Source organism: Eptatretus burgeri, chromosome 14 (genome assembly GCF_056783735.1).
Source record: "Eptatretus burgeri isolate ZD-2024b chromosome 14, Ebu_testis_v1, whole genome shotgun sequence".
Classification (NCBI taxonomy): Eukaryota; Metazoa; Chordata; class Myxini; order Myxiniformes; family Myxinidae; genus Eptatretus; species Eptatretus burgeri.
In genome coordinates this window covers 68,280,196-68,304,679 of record NC_140974.1, presented here as the reverse complement: position 1 = coordinate 68,304,679, position 24,484 = coordinate 68,280,196, and the positions used below count along the sequence as shown (strand labels likewise).

The 24,484-nt window shown below is 45.2% G+C and overlaps 1 protein-coding gene across 1 annotated transcript in view; it reads left to right on the top strand.

Moving 5' to 3' along the window:
* The window catches only part of LOC147013525 (serine/threonine-protein kinase BRSK2-like), a 102,485-nt gene extending 81,055 nt beyond the window's left edge, over nucleotides 1–21,430 (top strand). Inside the window, exons 18-20 of the mRNA XM_085855389.1 lie at nucleotides 1,047–1,119; nucleotides 2,375–2,461; nucleotides 20,385–21,430. Of these exons, the coding sequence (XP_085711515.1) occupies nucleotides 1,047–1,119; nucleotides 2,375–2,461; nucleotides 20,385–20,596 (372 nt within the window). The 3' untranslated portion in view covers nucleotides 20,597–21,430. The remainder of the gene's footprint in view (nucleotides 1–1,046; nucleotides 1,120–2,374; nucleotides 2,462–20,384) is intronic.
* The last annotated feature ends 3,054 nt before the right edge of the window (nucleotides 21,431–24,484 follow it).

Genomic DNA, 24,484 nt, shown 5'->3' with positions numbered 1-24,484 from the left:
CTGTTTCAAACCCTTCCCAGAGTTCTTCCACAGCTATAAAGACATTCACAAATAGTACATACATTAGAATCCCAATGTTACACACCCGCTCAACTGCCGGACCAGTTTCATCGCTTGTTGGCAAATCATCAGCAACAGCGCAGACAGCAATGCATTTTATGGCTGTGCCTTTTTTATTACAAAAAAAAAGTAAAACAATCTCGACAATGAATCAAAACAACAAATCGAGCAACAATTAAAGAAATCATAGGACAAGAAGAAATCACAGAACACAAAGGAGAAGAAGAAATCAATGGAAGAAGAAGAGGAAGAGGAAATCAAAGGAGAATAAATCAAAGAATAAGAAGAAATCAAAGAAGAAGATATCAAAGGCAAAAAACCCAAAATCAAAAGATAAATAATAAACAAACTGTCATCCCACCTTTTTAATGCCCATGAACTCTGCATGTATATTATTTGCTTGGTGCCTGCTTCATTTAAAATTTTTATATTGTTGAAAGAAGAGGGGTAGTAAGCATTAAGAGTTTAAAAATTGCAGCAGATTATTCACAATGATCATACATTTCCAAGAAAACCAGCAAATAATACTGCGAGGCTTAACTACCAGTAATTTTTAAATCCAGTTACAGTTAGTAACAAGGCCACAAAGTTTTGAGATATAAAAACGGTTATGGTTGGGAAGGTTTATGCTACAAAAAATTTAAGCAGCATCAAATATCAAGGGAGCCAAGCAAGCCATGCTCAGGTGCGGCATTTGACCAGGTGTGATAGTTTTGCTTATTTCAGTCACATGGTGGCCTCCTCCCTCCCTTTCGAGATATTTCACACCTTCGTCATGATGCTTGTGCAGTCTCAAATGAAGACCACTTGGTGGTGGAAATATGACACCTGAGCCTTGACTTGCTGGGCAGCCAAGCTAGTTCTTGGTTCCTTCATTTTTGAATCAAGTATTAAGAAAATTTGTTTTGGGAAAGCTCACAGTATTGTAAGTTCTCTATTTTGGTGAATAATTTCTGTCTTTCTGTGCTTCCAAACCTATTCTCCAGGTCGATATTGCTGATACTGGAGAGGGACAAGGCGCTCTACCATCTTACACTGTGACTTTTACCCTCATCTCGGGTATGTTGTCTTTGCGTAGTGTATATGTATGACATGCATGTTAATGGTGCAATTCTGACCTCCTTACCCAATGTCATGTCTTCCTCCCAACCTCCCCTCCCCCCCTTCCTTACACTTTTTTTTTCCTCTCCAAGAGTGAGGCTCATGGAAGAGCAAGGAGACAAATTTACAGTGTGTTAGCGGGACAACAATTGGGCACAGCCGGCAAGAGGATAGAGGGAGGGGAGTGCAGAAGAAGGAAAATGACATACTGTAGAATGACAGAACACTGAAGTCAGCAAGTAAGAGAGTTGGGTTTGAAAGGATTTATGGAGGCACTGAAGACCATGGTTCAGGATGAGGATGACAATGAGGTGGTGGTACAATTCCTGCTTGATGACCTGGAGGGAAGAGTGAGAAAGAATAGCCTCTGGAAGGTGGTTCCCCAGATGGGAAAGGTGAGAAATAAGTGTTGGGGTGTGCAGTCAGCCTGGATTTTGGAAGTTTAACCAGGAAGGGGTTACTGGAAGAATGCATGCATCCTTGAGTTGCTGGGTATGGTTGAAGGACTGAGGGAGCAGAGGGAACAATGTTTGAGAATGGATGCCAGAAAAAAGAGACCACTAATCAGCCTGCAATGTGAGAGCAATAGACCTGATTCAGCCTCTTTTCTTCTCTCACTTACCCCCCACCCCCAACCCTCTCTCTTTTTCAGCCTTTATTTAATGTACTGGTTTTTTTCATCGATTCAATTTACAATTCACATTGCGGTCGCACATAATTGGTGCACGGACTGTTTTTAAATGAAATCGTTTGCTGTAGTTTGTGGATGTCATGCAACCAGGTACCACTTTGATTACAGCATTAGTGACTGGATTTCCACATCTCTCTTTGTTAAGCATTTTTGTGGTTTATTTAATAACATACATTGTTATACGTACTAGTGGGCACACCCACCCTGCGGACAGGAGTACCCTTCTCAGCATGCGGTACAGTGGGAAGGTAATGCACTTTATAATTTTTATCAATTTCGAAAGAAATGTTATTGATCACATGTCATCCTCCATATCATAAGATAAAGGAAGGTGATTTGTAATACCGGCTATCACCAAAGGTGGCGCTATTTATGTCACGTCAATTTTGGAGTTGTGGTGACATCCACATTTGTTTGCTCCATCAAAGTAAAGAAAGTATGAAATGGACCACAAGATTGTGATACACCTTTTAGAAGTAAAATTGATAAGGATGGCAGGCTGCATCAATTTGTCCTTTCCAGGACCGGTGCGGAGATTTAGACGGCTGGTGGAAACTCTGCAAATACAGCTGGGAAGCCAGGACGATGGGACAAGCACAACAGCCTCCGGTGAATTTTGCAACATTTCACTCACACAAGATCCGTTTGATGAGCTATACATCTCCCATGATCTATACATCTCAGTTTATACATACACATATAATGCCCCCTTCAAGAAATCATTTTGGCCTCTGGCTATCTCACTTCACTAGATTATTTTCTTTTTAACATTTCTATTTATATGATTTGCAGAGACCCTTGGTCAGGTCAGGTCAGGTATGGGAGCATGCGCCGGAGCAGTGCGCATGCCTTGGTAATTCCACGTATTGTAAAATGTGACTTCAAGTCCTCAACTCCCCCCCTCCTCTCCAATCACAAACTCAAAGTCCTCAACCCCCACCTCCCAACCCTAAGTCATCAATCCCCTCTGCACTCTAAGCCTTCAACCCCCCTCTCCAACCGTCACAGTCACCTGTCCAACTCACAATCCTGTGGAAAAGATACGTAACCATGAGCAGGCCATGGTCGCCAAACTCACATTCCTGTGAGATATACGGAAAAGACAAGAGACCATGAGCATGTAATGGCCTGTCAAGGTCGCCTGTCCAACTCACAATCCCGCAACATATGTGGAAAAGATATATGGCAATAAACGACCCGAAACCAATTATCTTCCACCTGATGCATACGGGTGGTGAACAAAAAATGGACACACCAATGTAAATTCACTTAATAGGGTGTTGGGCCACCACGTGTGGCCAGTACAGCCTATATGCACTGTGGCATAGAGTCCACCAGTATCTGGAATTCTGCATGAGGGATACGGCACCATTCTTCCACGAGAAAGTCAATCAACTCGCACCTGTATGATGGAGGTGGAAAGCGCTGTCTCAAGCATCGTTCCAGAATATCCCATAAATGCTCGATTGGGTTCACATCTGGTGACGAAGAAGGCCATTATAAATGCATAACATCAGTGTCATGCTCATCAAACTATTTGACGACCACATGTGCTCTGTGGAAGGGGGCATTGGGGGTTCTCCTCTTGCAGAAATGCTAGCCATAATTAAAGGCAACCAGGCTTGTGCAGAATTTTTATAAATGCATGCTAGGATCCATCCATCCATTGGGACCACACTCTGTGCAGAGCATTGGTGCTGCCTAAGCAATCTCCTTGGCTATTTGACACAATCCTGGACGGTTCGCCACTTCGTCACAATATACCAGCAAGCTGGCACTCATTTTGCTGACTTCAGAAGGATGACAAGCAGAGTCAACCCCACCTGGTATTCATTCAACAGCCAAGTGGGATTTGAACTCAGGATTATAGGATCCCAAGCCCACCACCCTCACCATAAAGCCAACACCAGGCATATGCTGGGATGTTATTTGCTTAATTAACACATAAGCCTGGTGTTGGCTTAGTGGTTAGGGTGGCGGCTTGGGATCCTAGGGTCCTGAGTTCAAGCCCCGTTGGCTGCTGAATTAAATTACACCAGGAGGTTGACTCAGCCTGTCATCCTTCTGAGGTCGGCAAAATGAGCACCAGTGTACTGGTAAGGGGGATACTGCATCAGCGGCACAGCCACGTCCCAACCAATGATGCAACCAGCAGCCACAGGCTGCACTCGATAGAGAGAATGAACACATGGGCCACACCTCTGTTGTGTAAGCCGTTGCTTGTATCCTTCATTTACCCAGGTTTTTCCATTTTTTTTTTGTCCACAACAGGTACATACCCACACATCGTTAAAAGTACGTCATGACTTTGGACAAATTTCCATTGACGGGTTCAGTCCTGCTTGAGAGAATGCCACATAGCTATTTGGGCAGTGTATAAGTTAACAGACCACTGCCTCTATCGCTGAGGCCGATCTTTATAAGGCCGTGACATCTATCTGCTCAAAATCCTTTTAACTGTCACTTTTGTAGTTTTACAATGAAGGGAAAACTTATCGGGAGGGCATGGTGATTGTGAATATGACAGCTGTGAGACGTCTTTGGCTTCACATTGTAAGCACCGACATGGTGGCCATAAGACTTTTCATGAAATAAGAAATCGTGGGTGGAGTCAGGCGAACTGTCCAACCAGTGTGTGGAACAGAATGTTACAGACAGACAGACACACACAAACGAGCAAGCGTATTATTAAATGATTCCTGACCCTATTCCTTAGTTGGTGTAGGGAAGTGTTTTAGGCACCCATAAAAAATAGGAATAATTGAAATTTTATTTCTTCAAAATGCCAACAGGATAAGAACAACACAGGGCAACACCAGGTGTGTGTGTGTGTGTGTGTGTGTGTGTGTGTGTGTGTGTGTGTGTGTGTGTGTGTGTGTGTGTGTGTGTGTGTGTGTGTGTGAGAGAGATGTGGATCCATGACCGAGGTTGTGGATCTGCCATTTGGAGAGATTCTGGGCTGAAAAGATGGAAACCTCGAGGAAGAACGGTACCCAGCTGATGATCCATGCGGTCGGGAATATGTGCTTGTTTGTTTGTTTTTACCCCGATGTTTGACTCTGTCAATAGGAGGGGTTTTCAAATTGTTTTCTCCTCCTCATATTTATCCTCCTCCTCATCTTCGCATCCGCGCGCTCTAAGTCACGTGTTCCAGCGCGAAAGCTGCTCTTGGCCCTCGCCCCCCACGTGGGGCGATAACGTCTGGTCAGTTGCCTTGCAACTTTGATTGACACCTGATATCAGTTTGACACCCGATCATTCATGGTATTCATTGTTGTTATTTTTTTTATATTGTCTGCTAATGGGTTGCCCAAGTATTAACATCATTTGGTAATTAGCTTTCATTCAACGTCAGGGCCATTCATGGTATTGTTTATTGCGTGTGTATTGGTTCACGAGTCGGTAAGTGACCACTATATTCGTTATAGGTGTGTGTGTGTCTGTCTGTCTGTCCCGAGCATAGCTCCGTGGGTTTTGATCCGATCCTGATAAAACTTTGGTGGGAGGTTTATATCATGATCTAGTTGTGTTTTCCTGAGAATTGGCATGGTGCGGTCATTATGGGCGGAGCCACGCCCAAAAAACGTGTTTTTAGGGGGTAGCCGATTTCAATTTCCATCTTCTCCGAGGGGGTTTGTCGAATCTGGCAGGGGTTTCGATATTTGGTTAGCCCGATGGCACCTGCACAGCCCCACGGAGCTCGATTTTTCATTTTCATCCCAAGGTCAAGGTCACGAACTTAGAAAATTGCGAATTTTGACATAAAAATCATACGACCGCCCAAACTTTGAGAGCTAGGATGACAATATTTTTTATGCATAATCTTGAGGTCATTCCCCACCTAAAGTCTTGAAACCATTTTGCTCTATCTCGAACACCTTGCCCGTGGCACCCCCTTCAAGTTTGTTTTTACGCTGATTTCATCAAAGTATGGATAATCCGAGGAGTGTGAAATGCCATATATATAATAGCCTATATGACGTTATATTGTTCCTGGAATGTTCCAGAGGAAGTTTTGCACCAAAGGTCATAATCCTTGACCTTTGACCTTTAAATTTCACAAAGGTCAAATTTTCAAAGTTGTGGGAATCGAACCGGGTTTTCGACCTTCGACGAACTAACTCCAATAAGCTATAGCACGTATCCTGTTTCCTTATTTTAATGTCCACAACATTGCTTTGTGACCTTTAAAGGTTATGCAAAGGTCAAATTTTGAAAGTTGTTGAACGAAACCGGGTTTTCGACATTTTGCAGCTAATAACCCGTCACTCGTACCACATCATGTTGATCATTTTTATAACTTGGTCAAACATTATCACATTGTCTCATCCTTGACTTCTGAAACAATCTACATCGTCAAATACCGCTCGTGAACCATCGCTGTCTCCAGACTTTATAATTTGTTTTTGTGTTTGTGAGTGTTTGTATGAGTATATGTGTGTTTATATGTATGAGTGTTTGTATTTGTGTATTTGTTTTTGTTTGTGTGTGTGGGTATGTATATGTGTGTATTTGTTTTTTTCTTAATGTATTTATTTATTTTTGTGTGCGTGTTTGTCTTTGCTTGTTTGTTTTTATGAGTGTATGTGTGTTTGTTTGTTTTTGTTTTTGGGTGTGTGTGTTGTCCTCAGCACTCCGTTGTTTGTCACCTTTTTACACATCCAACCAGATTTTTGTGTGTGTGTGTGTGTGTGTGTGTGTGTGTGTGTGTGTGTGTGTGTGTGTGTGTGTGTGTGTTGGCCTCAGCACTCCGTTGTTTGTCACCTATCTTTATACACATCCAACCCCATTTTTGCCTGCTTCCCCTTTTATTGCTTGAGCTGGTAAATTTTTTCTCAATTTCTCTGCTGCAAACATACTTCAATGGAAGTCCTATCATTACATCATGAGATTAATATAAATCACATTTCACAATAATTGCCTTCCAAGGATCATTTACAGGATGACATCATTGGTGCCCAAAGTTTCTGAAGGCAAACAGTAAATACAAGGAACGACAGCACAGCTGAAGGCCATTTGGCCCATCATGTCTGTGCTTTAAACACAGTCCATCAAGTAGCGCGCCTTCGTGGTCTTTTGCCTGTTTGAAATGAAATTGTCCTGCAAGTATTTTGAGAATCTCATGTCCTTGAACTTAAAGTGTGTTTTCTAGTTATTTAGCTATTATTAAATTTTTTTTTAATTTTAGAGTATTTCACAGCATTTATGTATGACTTCACAAATGAGCTTGCATGCTGTAATATGAAAGGTGATGCCATTCAATGTGATTTCACTTCCACACAAATTACAAAGACAGAAGAAAATAAGCAAGACAAGTGCTGAGATGGTATCACCAAACAGATCAATCTGAAATTATTATGGAGGCACCAATGACATCATGCCTTGCTTATTCAAAGCTCGAGATGAATTTGAAGATTATCGTCTCCACCATGAAAGTATTCCATATTTGTGTCACTTTCTGTCAATAGTCAGGCCTGCTCAGTCGATTTGTGAAGGATTTTTTTTTTCTTTGTCCAGAGTCAAAGCTCGTGGAAGAGAAAGAACACTGAATGGATCAGGATGCAACAGGACAAAAGGAACAGGAGAAAAAGAAGGGGGAAATGCCAATAGCAGCGTTGAAGGACAAACTGTTAGGGATACTTGGACAAATAATGGGTGAGGGGAGGAGATCTGGTGTGTCTACAATGGATACAGGAGCAAACTCTCAGGAAGGAAAAACTGGAAACTTGGAAGGAGATAGACTTGGAGGGTGCGGTTAATAGGGGTAGAAAAGAACATGAGCATGGATGGGGGACGATCTGAGATGGTGGTGAACAGCTGTTTTGAAGATTTGGAGGGAAGAGTGAGATTGAAGAGGATGTCGAAGTTGGTTCCACAGGTGGGAAGAAAGAAGGAACAAATGAGTGGAGGTGAGCAGTAATCCTTAATCCTGGATTTAGGTTCTGGGGGTTGATGGTGGACCGTGTGTGTGAGCCCTGCAAAAACCTGGGGTGGGGGGGGGGCGGAGGGCAGAGTACGGAAAGAGCAGAGAGTGCAAGACTAGAGAAGGAGGTGGTAGAAGACAGAGAGGCCACCGACCTGTCTGTGACGGCAAAGTGATAGGCCCATCCATACACTCAGCTTCATTGCAGGTGATTCCAATAATCTTAAAGGAGGCCTTGGTGTCCATGGCATCAAGCTGAGCAAGATGTGAGGCAAGGGGAGCCAGCCCAGAGAGGAGAGCAGTACTCCATCAAGTTGTGGATGAAGGTCTTGCTGGTGAATCAGAGTTCAGGTGTGCCAAAGGACTTTGTACGACGGATGATGCCCATTTGGCAGCTGGTCTTGGAGGCCAACTCTGAAATGTGGTTCGCCCAAGAAAGATCATGGCTGATAGTGAGACCCAGGAGACTGAGTGACCGAACCTTCTCAGTTTGTGACAGGTGGGTTTGCCATACGATCCTTTCGGAAAGACATAGTGAGAGTGTGAGATTTGTCCGGATTGAAAGGCATGGTCCACGTGTTGGACCAGTTTGTGATTTTATCCAGATCTGCAGACAGTGTAGAAGTTTCGGTATGCTGGTCTGAGGGATGATGGATGGCACAACAGAGGGAGGAGTCATCAGCAAATAGATAAAGAGGATTTTCCAGAGAGTCAGAGAGATCATTGATGAAGATCAGGAAAAGTACTGGGCCGAGAACACTGCCTTAGGGCACTCCAGCCTTGATAGGGAGAGGAGATGAAAAGATTCCGTTGTGTGCCACATGTGGCTTCGAGAGTAGAGGAAGTCAGTAAGACATGTGTGGAGTTGGCATTATATGCTGTAGGCAGAGTTTGGATAGCAGCTGAGAGTATGTGGGATGGTTGGGGGGGGGAATGGGAGGAGGCAGGATAAGGGGCAGCGAAGATATGGTGGGTGGGGGGTAAGCTGAGAGGAGGCAGCAAAGGGGGGAGGGGAGGAGGTGAGAGGGGTGGGACAGGGGGTGAAAGGTAAATTTGGGTGGGATAATGGGGAAGCTTAGAGGGAGCTGGGTGAGGGGAAGATTTAGCCCAAAAATGTTTTTTAACCAACCCTATAAAAAGGTGGGAATATAACCAAAATAATGTGTGTGAGAAAGTGTAGTTCTTTGTCCGTACAAAAGAAAACCAGAGTGGTGTCAAAGCCACCCAATGCTCGCCTGTTTTTACATTTATCATTTTGCGTTTTTTTAAAAGACTAGTCTAATAATATTTTTTATAAAGCATTGCAGTGGTCTGATCCAAATAATTTTAAAGCAATATATGTATTTGTATATTGTAATCAGTAAAAAATAGTGTGGTAGATAAAAACATCAGAAAGGAAATAACTGGCACCAAAACTTTAACATTTTCACGCTGACGCTGACGCTCAAAGACTAGTCTAATAATATTTTTAATAAAGCATTGCAGTGAAGTCTGATCCAAATAATTTTAAAGCAATATATGTATTTGTATATTGTAATCAGTAAAAAATAGTGTGGTAGATAAAAACATCAGAAAGGAAATAACTGGCACCAAAAACTTTAACATTTTCACGCTCACGCTCACGCTGACACTCACGCCGGGGGTATCGCTATAGCTCTCTGTTCTTCGAACAGGCGAGCTAAAAAATGATTCGTTGAGAAAGTGCACTGTGGAGTGATGTGGCAATGTTATGAAGTGATTGTTTGAAAATCCATAATCACTAAATCACATTTAAACGTTCACTTCTACAATAAACTTCCAATTGATTTTTATTCTGGAAGGACTAATTGGACAGCACAGAAGGCAGCGTACACTCTTCTTTGAACTTTCTAATGCTCGGTTTGATTTCACACTCGATGATAAACTCGAGTCTGCTTCGCAGACCAGTTGTTTTATCAATGAATGTGCCATCATTCACACGGACATGAAGCCAATATAGTCCCATCTGATAATATTTACCGGCAGATGTTAAAGATCCCTTGCTGTCTTTTGGAAGAGTAGGCTATGGTATGGTGGAATGTTGGCAAATTTCCTGACCTGGCTACTGGCTGGCAACGGCAATGGCAAACCATCCTGTGTGTTCCTTGTGAAACTGCTTCGACAACACCAATGTTCTGGAAAGAGTACGGACTCGTCAATATATTTATGCTGCGAGTGGTTTTACCTGTTGGATCTTGTTCATGTTATTAACTGGATTTTTAAATCTATCCATCCATTTTCTCATGGAAGAGCACGTTTTAGGCCTCAAAAGGAAATTGATGCAAGTATCACTGTGCTCCCTGTAACATGGATGAATGGTGTTTAATTGCTCGACATCGGATTCGCAATCACCCATTCATCTCATCCTTAATTTTACAATTCTTTTGCAATTGGAAATTCCTCTTGAAATTTTCACTTTATCTTGGAAACAGTTATTTAAAGTCGTTTTGCGCCTGTAGAATTCATCGTTTCTTAGTTCACTTTTTTCAATGTATCAAGGTTTCCCCAAAATTATGAACCCTATCTTGTTTCTAAATATTATTTAGCTTGTGAATGTCTGCTAATCTGATAATTATATCAGCTGGTTCCATTGTTTCAATCGGGGGTAGTGCTGGCTTTCATGGGGTTTGGGTAAATCGCTGATGCACCTATCGTGCAGAGAACTTATAATTTTGTCCAAAGTGCCAGCACGTAAAGGTCCACTCATTTTGAAGTCAATATTCTAAATGATTATGCCGATGGGCACTTTTTTGGTGGTCGGAGCTGCTGCTTGGTTTGATACTGTGGTTTGAATTTTTGATTCTGTGATTTGGCTCAGGTTGAGAGATTCTGGGGCTTATCACATTTTGGTTGTAAAATGTGTGCTGAAATGAAATAAAGGCACAAACCGCTGGTATCTCTGGGCGTTTATAAGCATTGCAGCTAATGTGCGATGGGCTCTAGGGTCTGTTGGCCTGAACCAGGTTTTGGGGTTTGGACTGTGGGGTTGGGCTTGGCGGTGGATCCAGCCGCTGGAGGGGTGATCGTTTTTCCAGTTCGTGCGTTCTTTGGCACTCCGGGCATCTTCGGGCAGTTTGTGACCCCCTCTCAGAGAGATCCAGTTCCAGAGCGGGTAAACAGGGTGGCAACTGTGGTTCCAGTCACCTACCTCAAAAGAAGCCCATGTTGTAATCTCTTTAAAAATGGTATGTGCTGTTTTAAAGTGACAGGTGGTTTTGCTATCCCACTTGAACGTGGTTTTAAAGTGACAGGTGGTTTTGCTATCCCGCTTGAACGTGCTGTTTTAATGCACCCCATTTCGTTCAATCCAGTACTAATGCTGGCAGACAGAACCCACCCCCCCCCGCTTCCCCTCAAGTTCCCCTCCTAAATGCAAGTTGAACCGCCCCTCCCTTTAAGTCCCACTACCAAACACAAGTCCAAAACACCCTGTTCTCCTCCCCCCTTCCCCCTCCTCGCTCCCCCATCCCATCCTCTTCACTCCCACCCCCTCCTCGCATCTCCTACCTCCCGGAGTGTAAAGCGACGTGTGGTGAGGTGTCGCTCTCACCTCCTAGCTCCCACCTTCCTTCCCCCCTCCTCCCTCCCCCTTCTCTCCCTCCCCTCCCTTCCTGTCTCTCTCTCTCTCTCTCCCCTCTGCCCCCCCTTAATATTCCCATTAGCAAAGCGATGGGTTGTACTTGCTCGTCTATATTGTACTAATAAGCATGAGTGTGTCTACTCCATAACGTCAACATTATGAAACCTAGTGGACACAAACTTTGCATGCATACGAAGGGAACCCCAAGGGAGTGCATGAAATAGAATTGGGCGTTTGGGTTAATTAAAACATCCCTTTTGAAGATAATTAACGGCATTATTTAATTAGCCCTTAAGCCGCTGTCACACCTTGACGTTTTAGCCAGCGTATGGCAACGTATCAAAATGTATGTAAAACGCTGGCATATGCTGAACTATTGATGTTTTTTTTTTTTAAAGTTTTCGGTGTATTGATAACGAGTTGGACATATGCATAACGTATTAGTAACGTACACAGAACGTTTCGATAACATATAAATAACTTATAACAACGAATGCTTAGCATGTTGTTGGCGTTCACAACCTATGCCCAATGATAGTCTAACGTATGCATAGCGCGCGGCAGCGTATCGCCGACGATCACGTGGCGTAGCCTATTAAAAGGTTGCCGCTCGACGATTCAAATCATAACCGCACTAGACATCGAAGTGTCAACATCACCGTCATGCCCTGTCACACCTTGACGTTTTAGCCAGCGTATGCCGACGTAAGAAAAATTTGCCGAATACGCTGGCACACATCGAATACGTTATGGGTAAGTTTTGTATACGTTAAGAGCACGCTGAAGCACGCTGGCATATGTCGTAGTACGCCGAGCACGTCGACAAATTTTAAGCATGCTCAAAATTTTTTGACATATGCCAGCGTATGACTCACACGTTCCGCATACGCTGGCCATAAGTTGTAGGCACGTTATCCGATCGTTGACACACGTTACTTGTAAGTTACTCATAAGTCGAAACACGTCGAGGTAATGTTTAGCGTTCCCAAAACTTATTTCTAGCCTATGAGTAACGTGCTTTGAACCTATGAGTAACGTGCTTTGAACCTATGAGTAACGTATCTCCAACGCATATTGACGTATGTAGACGTATTTGACGTCTTCCAGACGACCACAGAACTTATTGAACGTGTTTCTAACTTACAGCTACCGTATAATGGCGTATTGGCAGTGTTTATGGGAATTGGTATATAAAAATGGGGTTCACGCAGGAGGAACCCGTCAGTGTTCCAGACGCCATGGTTTTTGTTTTCTTTTCTTTTCTTTTCTTTTCTTTTCTTCGGCATGACGGTGATGTTGACACTTCGATTTCTAGTGCGGTTTTGATTTAAATCATTGAGCGGCAGCCTTTTAATTATATTATATTATAACCGCACTCCAAATCGAAGTGTTAACATCACCGTCATGCCGAAGAAAAATAAAAGAAAAAAAAAACCATGGAGTCTGGAACACTGACGGCTTCCTCCTGTGAAGCCCATTTTTATATAGCAATTCCCCCAAATGCTGCCAATACGCCATTATACGGTAGCTGTAAGTTAGAAACACGTTCAGTAAGTTCTGTGGTCATCCGGAAGACGTCAAATACGTCTATATACGTCAATGTGCGTTGGAGATACGTTACACATAGGTTCAAAGTACGTTACTCATAGGTTCAAAGCACGTTACTCATAGGTTAGAAATAAGTTTCGGGTACGCTAAACATTACCTCGACGTGTTTCGACTTATGAGTAACTTACAAGTAACGTGTGTCGACGTGTGTCAACGATCGCGTAATGTGCCTACAACTTATGGCCAGCGTATGTGGAACATGCGAGTCATATGCTGGCATACGTCGAAAAATTTTTAGCATGTTAAAATTTGTGGAAACGATTGAAACAATGGAACAGTGGCTTTATCAAGGTGTCATCCTTGGTTAACTCCTGAGTCAGCTTTCTGGGGTCTTAATTCACCATTTTGTTTGGCTTGCTCAACAATGCCTCGACTTGGAACAGGTCGCATTGGTTTCTTAACAATAAAATGCTCATGAATTTTTTTTTCACTTTCCTTACTCATATTATCGAATACCTCATCATACCTACAAATCAGTGGATACATTGCAATACTTACAAACGGCCGGAGACGCCAGTGTTTATTGCGGTATCTCATTTCCGCACATGTGATAAGTTCTGGAATCTCTTAACCTGAGCTGACTTTCAAAATAAATTTAAACTGCAGAATTGACCTCAGCAGTACTTCTGACTGTCAAACAATGTGTGAATTGGACAAATTAACACTTTTTTTAGCAGTCGGTCGAAACTGCTGCTGAGGTCAATTCCGCATTTAAAATTTTGAAATATGGTTCATGTCAAGAGATTCCAGAGCTTGTCGCATTCCAGCTGGAATGTTTACAAATGTCCAGAGAGTTATATTCACACATTATTTGATACTCTGGACACGTCCGGGTGGTGTTTGTCTCTGGGTGGTATTTTTAGTATGACTGGTAGAAAATGTATTTCAGACATTATCTTGTTTCCATCGTCACTGTTATTCTCTGCAGAATCATTTTCATGAGACACTACGAATCGTAATGAACACTCCACCAAACGTTTCCCTTCACGCATTTCCTTATTTTTCACTTCACGCATACCTCCTCCAAAATCCCTTCCCCACCACCTCCCAAACCCCCTCCACCCAACCCCTCCCAAACCCTCTCCCCACCCAACCTCCTCCCAAACCCCTCCCCCCAACCGCCTCACAAACCTCCTCCCCCCAACCATCTACCAAACCTCCTACCCCCCAACCCTCTCCCAAACCTCCTCCCCCCCCAACCGCCTCCTCCCCCTCCTACCCAACCCGCCTCCCAAACCTCCTCCCCTCTCCCCCAAGCATCTCCTAAACTCCCTCCCCCAAAGCGTCTCCCAAAATCTCCCCCCCCTCAAGCATCTCCCAAACTCCCTCCCCAGCCAACTTCCTCCCAAACCCCTCCCCCCAACCGCCTCCCAACCGCCTCCCAACCCCCCCCAACCACCTCCCAAACCCCTCCACTCCCCAAGCGTCTCCCAAATCCCCTTCCCCCAACCACCTCCCAAACCTCCTCCACTCCCCAAGCGTTCCCAAATCCCCTCCCCGCTAATAAGCATCTCCCAAACTCTGTCCCCCAGCCAACTTCCTCCGAAACCCCTCCCCCCAACCGCTTCCCAAACCCCTCCCCCACCCAACCCCACAACTCCCCCCAACCGCCTCCCCCCAACCGCCTCCCCAACCGTCTCCCAAACCCCCTCCTCCCAACCCTCTCCCAAACCCCGTCCACTCCCCAAGCATCTCCCAAACCCCCTCCCCCCAAGTGTCTCCCAAACTCCCTCCCCCAGCCAAATTCCTCCCAAACCCTCCCCCAACCGCCTCCCAAAGCGCCTTCCCCCCAAACCCCATCACCCCCAGCCGCCTCCCAACCCCCTCCCCCACCCAACCGTCTCCCAAACCTCCTCCCCCCTACATCCCCATAAAAATAAAACTCCATGTTTATAAGCATTACAGCTGAAATGAGATAAGCTCCAGAATCTATTAACCTGAACCAAAGAAGTTGCTCGTCCCCTCGACCTCACCCGTTTCCATTGCGGGCACGACACAATTTGCACTCCCTTTGGTCGGTTCGGTCGGTCCGCCATGTGGTTCCGCCATTTTGCCCTTCATGCCCGCCTGCAGATTCAACCCCACACACTGCATTTCACCCTTCATGCTTTGCACGCTCGCATACATTTTGTTTTCCATCGCTTGCATGTTCGCATCCATTCTGTCGTTAATCGCTCGCATATCACCCCACATTTCATTCAGCATTGCCATCAACTCCATAAGCTGCTGGGCTGTCAGTTGCTGGGAAAGATCTCCCTGAACGGTGGTGTCCTGGACCATGGGTTCGTCCTGGGCCATAGATTCTACTAAACCTGCACTACTACCCACTTGCTTCAGCTCGTCTTGGTTCGCCATTTTCCGTGTTGGGAATAAAATTTCACTCGCTTGCAATTTGGGGGACACAGTGGGGTTTGCTCCCTACCCCTGATCCGAATCCCGTGAATTTCTCTATGGAGGCCGAAGGGCCGAATCGCACTCCTGACTACCAATTTGTTGTCGATTCGAACCTGTAAATTTTGTTAATGGAGGCAGAGGAGTTCGTATCTCCACGACTGACACCAATTTGTTGTGGAGCCGGGCATCGGTTGCGAGCATGACTGCTAGGTGGAGCAGTAGGGTCGACTCTACCAAATACTTGGAATGTAGATCGTACCTTTCGGAAAACTCCAGAAGGTACGCGTCCCTTACAGGACCGTGATTCGTCAATAAATCAACTACGTGGGACAGGGTTATTTGCCAAACTTCAAAATACCTAGAGGCCCACGTGGCGAACTACCGAGTATTCACACCCTCGACGGAACTCGAACGGGATGAGTCGTTTCCGTGCTCGACCCATGCGTAACCCGAGTGGATGGTTACCGAGGTCCCGTCGGTCCGAATGCACACAACTACGGCCACAACGGCCTTCTTCAATTCCCCAACGCGCACCGTGTTAAACCAATGAGGAAAACACAGAAACGAGCTGATGCATTCAACAAATGGATATTTATTTACAATAGGTGGGGAGGGAACACACAATAGCAGAGTTAAACCGACTATAAAGAAATGAAATCATGTATAGCACGAGCACTTAACAGTTCCTACTTAAAGACGGGCCCACAGACAGAGGCACACCCAAAATAAACGAAAGGGACCTTCCCGCCTCGTGCGGTCTTCGACGAGATGAGCGAACCAGACCGGCGTCGAGATGCAACGAGACCAGAAGCGTCGCGCAGACCAGACGAGCGACGACACGAGACCCGAAGACCAGCAGACACGAGTCCCGAAGCAGTGATATGAGTCCAGAAACTCGGCAGCGACACGAGACCAGAAGCTCGGCAGCGACACGAGACCAGAAGCTCGGCAGCGACACGAGACCAGAAGCTGTGGACACCGCACCGTTCCGTCTAACTCTTCTCGTTCGAGGGAGGCGCTTCTCTTCCCGAACACTGGCCTCCCGATTGGACGAGGGGTCCTCACGCGACTTGTGGTGGCCTCCCCATTGGCTGAGGTGTGCATGTAGTGCTTGCCCTCCGCTCATTGGCTGGAGCTTCAAACCGAAGCGACGGAGGCTCTGCCCACCTCCTCGCCTTCGACCGCATGCCTAATAGTGCTGGTGCTGAGTCGGAATCAGGGCGGGTGAGACGCACGCTCCTTGCCGATTGGCTTAGAGGGACGCCATGCCTATGTTTGGCTATGCCCATGCGCGCACTTGCTAGCGAGCACGCAAAGAATGCCGCGAGTGTTATGGTGTCAGGATGGAGCGAAGGTGTTGTTGTCGTTGATGTAAAAATCCTAACAATCAAAATAACTCCGTAGCGCATGAACATTTAATTCCCCTTAGACTAGGGGATGGATTCTAACTAGAAACACATACTTATCGAAATAACTAAGCTATGGGGATGGCTGTCTGTCTGCGTGCACAAGGCTTTCAGATTCTTAACAATATATGTATGTATGTATTTATATATGTATTTATATTTGTATGTATATGTATATATATATATATATGTATATGTATATATATATATATATATATATATATATATATATATATATATATGTAAATGTGTATATATGTAAATGTGTATATATATATATATATGTATGTACGTATAAGTAAATATATGTATATATTGTTGCGAATTCGCGCCCGCCGGCTTGCGATCGGCCACTCGACTCGAATGGCGGCCGCCTCGCCCACCGGAATGGACAATTCAGTTGTGACCCTCTCGGACCAACGCTGGGAGCTAGTCACGAGTGGGGGTTTAACCTCACCACGATCGTGCCAATTGCCCACCCACGCAGGATAGGGTCACTCGCCAAATTCGATCTACCTAAGTACCTGGCGAATGGTCGACCGGGCGATCGCACCTCGCCGCAGGTCGACTCTGGACACGGGCCGCTTAAGCGGTCCGTTCCGTGCTACAGTGATAACCGTGCGGTGTTATCGTCGGCCTCAACGGTTCCGATTACTTATCGGGCGTATTAAGCCCACTACGAACCCTTTACGTGAAGCAGGATGGAGGGTCAATTTAAGAAAAGATGAAGCGAAACGGGAAAACAGTTCACACAATTAAATGCACATTTATTACGCGACACACGGAAAGCAACCATATACAGCCAAACAGTAAAAATGCACCAATAGCAGTTAAAACAAAAGAAACAACGACGCAGAGTTACTACCGACTACGCGCACACACGGCAGCACTTATACAGTTCTACTTTACAAACGGCGCCAACACACATTTACTCAAAAGCAAAGGAAAGAAGCCACTCTCATAGACAAGGGGGCAGAGGGGCCTGTAGGCCAATATGCGCGCGTGACCTGAAGGAGCGGCCAGGTCCAGGAGACCGGGTGGGTCCTACCCGCGTCCTCGTGACGCGTTGGCGGATGAGCCGTAGATGTGGCCGCGTGGCTGTGCCCCGACTCCGTGCTCCTTGGCGGGTTTCGTTGGCATGACGTTTGGAGTGGGGTGGGAAAGGGGCCCCGTTGTTGCACTATCTCAGCGTGGGGGAAAGGGGGAATTGTTGATGCCCTGGGGGAGGGAGAATGGCTGGCTGGCTTGGGTCCCGCGACGAGCGATCTCACACCGTGACCTCGTCGCCGACTGCTGTCCTTCTCGCCTTGGACCCGAGCTCCTTGGCCTCTTCCCACAACTCTCCTCAGCCGACTGCAGAACCCAACTCGATGCCTTCACCACCCGACTCCACTCTCTGCCACACCGATGACTCGACTCACTCTACCCTGCCGACACACACTGCTACTGCCACACTCTGCCACTATTCGCCTTGCGCTCGCCGTTTTATAGGCGGGCAGGAGAAAACAATATGCAAATTTCCGGATCAGAATGACCTCGGGGGCAGAGCCACGCTCGCCCATTGGTCGGAGGAAACGGGGGCGTGAACCTCCCCTGATCCTAGAATTTGCATATATCGATTTCACACAGACGCGCCTGGAGGCGGGGCCAAGCCGCTCCGTGCTTGCTAATTGGACGGATCAGAAGTGGGCGTGTAGCGTTCTTGATCCGAATTCTCCCTCGGAAAGGCCGCTATTTGCACTCGCGGCTCGGTGCGTATCTTGAACGAGCCCAAGACAGCCCGACGCTCAGTGTTCACAGGTGATGCGGGAATGGCCGTAGAAGGAGAGAGGTGTGGGTGGTGGAGGGTTTATCGGTGGTGGTTTGATGGTTATGGTGCCATTTGGGAATGACGGTGATGCGATGTTTGCGGGATTGAGTTGTGAAGGTAAAGGTCGTGGCTGTTCGCGTTGTTATTGTCTGGGGGTTGGAGCATGGTTGTAGTTGGTGATGATGGCTGGCGTGGTGGTTGTTGTGTGATGGCGGTTGAGACGTGATTGGTTCAAAATAAAGATAGAACAGAAAAACGGCTATCTCAAAGCGTCGCAGCCTGAATGAATCACATAAATTCCCTCTATACAACGGGTGGGGCTAACTACACATGCACTTACAGAGATATCTCACCTGCGGGCCCTTTATGGTGGTCTGTGAATTTCCACAGCCGTAACAATATATATATATATATATATATATATATATATATATATATATATATATATATATATATATATATATAAATATATATATATTCACACACCATGTCCGTGGAAAATGCCTTGTAAAGAACAATGACTGGAGTATAATGTTAATTGAATTTTAAGATATTTGTAATTATTACAGCGCGGCGACATCGCGCTGTTATATAATTGGCTATTCTGTCCTGTGTCTTCTGTCACACTTATTGGCGATTCTGTCCTGTCTTCTGTCACACTTATGGCCGTACGTCCCTTTGATCTGAGGGCTATAAATGGAAATTTCTCCAACGTCACAACTCTTCCCATCATGCATGCTAATTCACCGTGTCTACATTTAAATTTTATAACTGCAAAATTGTTTCATCATTCTTAACCGAAACTTTTACTGACCCCAGCCACACAATATCGAAGTATTCGCTTCTTGTTATCCAGGGGAAACTCCTTGGCATTGCTATATTTGTTGAACTACAAAAAGTTATGGAATACCTCTGAGAATAAGTTTTCCAGGTTCAATCCATGAAAATCTGTTCCAATTATGTTATTCCTGAAAGTTAATTCCCTGTCTGGAAAGTTAACCATCTAAAGTCATGGCTCATTGTTTTTGTCCCCCTTTTCCAAACAGCCCGTCGAATGACCTTTCTATGCCTTTATATCATGCACTTCTCTTCACTTCCTTTTTCACTCACCCCGATTTCATGTTTTTTCTTACTCGCAAAGAACCCATCTTTATGGATGGGATAATTGCGTGTTCTAGTTTTATTTGCAACGCCATCTGCACTGGGAGCGGCGCTATACCATATTGTACATATTTACATCGAAAGAATTAGCATCCTCTCCCCCATCCTCCCAACCCTGGGACTATGAATTTTTTGCCGCCTAAACCTCATTCCGTCTCGTCATTCATCAACTGCATAAGAAGACACACACAATTATCGTATGATCACTACTGACGATGTGTTTTAATTTTACTATCTCTCCTCGCTGTATTCATATCCAACTTTCAGACCGTTTTTGAATGCGAGTCTATTATCACTGTTCACTGTCCTTTTGCTCTTCCCTGATCCACATATTCCAGCATGCCTACATCAAAGAACCACATTATTTTTTATGGATTCAGGAATGACCTATTGTGTGATCATCCAACACATCACTGGACCAATATCAAATTGGACAATACTTTATCGGAACTGTATCCTGGATGTCGCAGGAAAGTTGAATTCCACTTTCAAGGGTATCGACCAAAATAAATGTCTTGTTTGCTGATTTCAGCTCATGTTATTGTTGTAAAAGCTAATAATGTCGAATACACATTGAAAGTAACTTGTGTTTGTCCACCTCTCTCTTCCCTTACCACCATCTTGGTTTATAGGAAGCCCCTTCACCAACTTCTTTGATGTTATTCAACAGCTTTTTGCAGAAGACAAGAATTGCCAACACCCAACTGTTGGCACACCGCATCCTCCCCCAGACATAACACACCAGGCGATGGAAACACCACACTCATCTGCAAGCACTCAACACCAGACCATGAGCACCCAGCAAACCTCAACCAGTGCACGTCCACTTGCACCAGGGCACTAGCTTCTCGAAGCCATTTCTTAGCACCCAACAGTGAACAGCCAAGCTGTGCTTTCAATGTAATTATACCTGCTATTTTACTTGGTCAATTTAAACTCTGTATTTGGATTTTTATTTTATTTTATTGCGTTACTCAGGCTCAAGCAACCAATCGGTGAGTTGAACTTGTTTGCCCTATTTGAAAAAACAAACAAAAGGTTCACCAGGAAAACGTGCACAAAGCTTCATGTTGGCCAAACTTTTAATTGATTTAAAAGTTTTGTAAATATTTAAAATACATTGTTTTAGGAGTAATTCAGAAGCTTTGTGATTAGTTTTCTTTTTGCACTGCCTTCTTATGAAGCTCTGATGCTGTAAATCTTTTTTTTTTTTTACATTTTTTTGACCATCGCAGCACACTCAACATAGACCTTTCAAATGAGTGACGTTTCAACCACAGCCCAGCAGTCAAGATTATGGGGATTTTAACTTGTTGCTTGGCCAGCAAGGCCAAGAATCTCACTTGCAGCTTTTGTGACTTTGAGACAAGTGTTCAACCAAATATTCAACGAGTTGACCCACGAGCTTCCAATACCACATATTAAGCCTCAAAACCTCCTCTCCAGATCACTTTTTCCTCCTCTTTCCCTTCTCTTCCATTCCATGATATTTAAACTCTTGCTGTATTTACTAAGAAGAATGGTGGTGAATACTGTAAGGGATTCTGTATAAACTAAACTCACTTCAAATACACCATTCCTGACAACAGGGTCTCTTTCGTGTGTGTGTGTGTGTGTGTGTGTGTGTGTGTGTGTGTGTGTGTGTGTGTGTGTGTGTGTGTGTGTGTGTGTGTGTGTGTGTGTGTGTGTGTGTGTGTGTCAATCTTTCTGGTAAACAAACATTTCTTGCCATTAACTTTGGACTTTATTGGTAAAAGTGTGGCGGTAATAAAAATAGTTTTGTAAAAGGCATACGCTATAGGGAACAGGATATCTCGATTTATTACCCTCACCGAAGGAGAGGGTATTACATTTGGGTCTGTTTGTAACTTGGCAAAAAAACAAGCATGTTGATCGCTTCCGTTTGTTTGTCTGTCTGCTAGCTCCAGCCCAAACCGCTCAACCGATGATTCTTAAATTTTCAGAGATTATGGTCACCGACCCTGCGACGGTCCAGCATTGAAATTTTGTAAAATTTGGTCAACCAAATAGGTCAACATAGGCCAAAAGGCGATATTTTCTAAAATCCTCAACTTTCATTCAATTGACTTGAAATTTGAACAAGATATGCATATCAGGCCAATGAATTCAATCACCTATTATTTTTGAGGTCAACATAGACCAAAAAGTCAACATAGGCCAAATTTCTAAAATTGTCAACTTCCATTCCATTGACTTGAAATTTGAAGAGCATTTAAATATCAGGTCACTGAATTCAACCACCAACTATTTTTGAGGTCAACATAGGCCAAAAGTTCAACCTCGACCAGAATTTGTAAAATTGCAAATTTTCATCCGATTGACTTGAAAAAGGTCAACATAGGCCTAGTTTCTAAAATTCACTTCAGCACTCCTCGTGGTGTACATGCTGCTCTGTGTGGTGTGTGTGCTGGCACCTGCATCTGGTGAGCTGCCTCTGGTGTGCACGAAAGTTCCTGTGATATGTGTGAGTGCCCATGGTATACATGCCTGCACTGTGTGAGGTGTGTGTGCCTGTGCCATGTGAGGTGTGTGTGGCTACACCTGCCAAGATGTTCAAGGTTGTGCCCTCTGAGGTGTATGGCCTGGTGCTGGTGAGAGTCGGATTGGCACCTGGGGTGTGCGAATAGACCTCCTCAGGGGTTGAATCGGCACAAGTGCCGATTCGGCACAAGAAAATGGGGTCATTGTCAGACCTTGCACTCGTCTTAGCGGAAATTGAACAGGTCTTACAAAAAGGTCAATAAGAACCCCAATTGATTGCTAACTGCTTTAATGTGTTGTAACTTACAGAAGGTGGTGTGAGTTACAAGCAGCTCGCTGCTCATGGTAATGGGAAGAATGCTACTGAAGAAGAGGAGGCTCAAAGCCAGCAACGGCTGCAGGGAGGGGAAGGAGGCCCGAGAGATGTGGGGCCATTGTCTGTAGCCATGATTGAGCACCCATAATATTGAAATTTTTGGAACATCTTTGGGGGGGAGGAGGGGGGATGGTCCCCAGGCTGAATTGATATCATGGGAGGCTAGTGTGGCCAGCATCAGCAGAGATTTCCCCCGTGGTAAATTAGGTTGTGACAGGCAGCCAGGGAACTGGTCTGACAGACATTGGACATGTAGCGTGGCCATGTTGTTGGTTTGGGCTGGGCCCCACGGGGAGCCTGATGGTGGTGTTTTGGGGAACGTCAACTCCATCGGGGTACAGTCCGAGCTATAATCTCGGGCTCACACGTCACAAGACCCTAGTGGGGGCAGGAGGGGGGTAAGTCCCCTGGGGATCGGAGGTGGTTACTCTTTGTCAACTGTGAAAGGTGTGGCTGGGAGGACAACTCGTGGCTCGTTTGGCTGGGCCACACCTTTGTGGTAGCATCCCGAAGGGCCAGTGAGCAGCTGAGGAGGTGACTGCCTGAGCAGACAGTTCAGAAGTTTCTCCCTGTGGCTCCGGGCCAGACCAACATGTGGCAACCCGCCCTGCTGGGCTGGTTGATGGACATGGGTCAACCGTACGGACTGGGTGTGAGTCCTGCCACCAGATGACCAACTTGGACACCTCTGGAACATTGTGTTGGTAAATTGAGAAAATGATAGATAAGGCCAAGAGAGACCTGGATAACCTTCCACAGATAGTCCACTGCGATTAATGGTCCTTAATTTGTATGCAAGAGCCCTGGGACTGTTTGGCTTTTGGATCAGGCAAGGGTGGCTGCAACAGGCCCTGCCAAAATTGGATAACCTCCCCAGTTTGATATGGAGCTATGTCGCCAAAATGTACCTTTTCCCACTGCCACAGTTCACCATGCTTTCCGTGGGGGACATGCAGGTAAGTCGGGGAAATTGGTATGGGGTGACGGGCAAGAGTGGTCATGAAGGCCAGCACTTGGACCGAGTGGAAGGGGTTTAAATGGTTGTAAGTTGAGATGGGTGTGCACAATAAAGGAATCAATATCCCTTGTGTTTCAGTGTGTGTGTAAGCAGACCATGGCAGGGAGGAACACTGTAACTTGTATGGTAGGTCTAAGTCAAACAAATGGCATCCGGGGAGGGAGTATTATGTGTGTAAGGTTTGTGGGTGAGCAGGTTGCACGTGTCTGGAGGTCAAAAGGGCTCTCGGGGAGAGCGAAACATGCGGAGCTCTGCCATGCATCAATCCCTTTTACTCGAGCTGTGACTGAAAAAGGATCCTTCGGGGGAGGAACATGGGGGGAGGGGTGCTGCAAACTGCTGCACCCCTCCCCAAAACCACCTCATTGTAGGACCTTATTACAGTAAGTCTATTGATTGTGAAAGTGTGTTTCTAGTCTCTATGTCTGTTCCGTTGTGTCATCTTGTCTGCTTTAATAAATCCCTTCTTTCTAAAAAACAAATAGTTCCGATCCTGCGGTGCTTTCATAAAACTGGTTCATTACTCGTGTATTGTTTTTTTCCCCTGAGTGCCTCACAATTTTTTGTATACAATGCTGAGGCTCGCAGAAGAGCAATATACACTTTTGACACATGAGGGTGTTCGATGATCGAGTTACAGTTTTTGGAGAAGAAGAAGAGTAGAGAGAATAATGCCATGATTGACTAAAGCCTGCTTATTTGTACACCTGTATGCCGATCTGATTTATATCAAACACAACAAAATTTGGGACGAGGATGGGGGCTTCTGTTCCCTTACCCGCTCAGTTTCTGCCCTGCGAAGGAAAACCTGCGATTCCATTCTCGAGTTGGAAGAA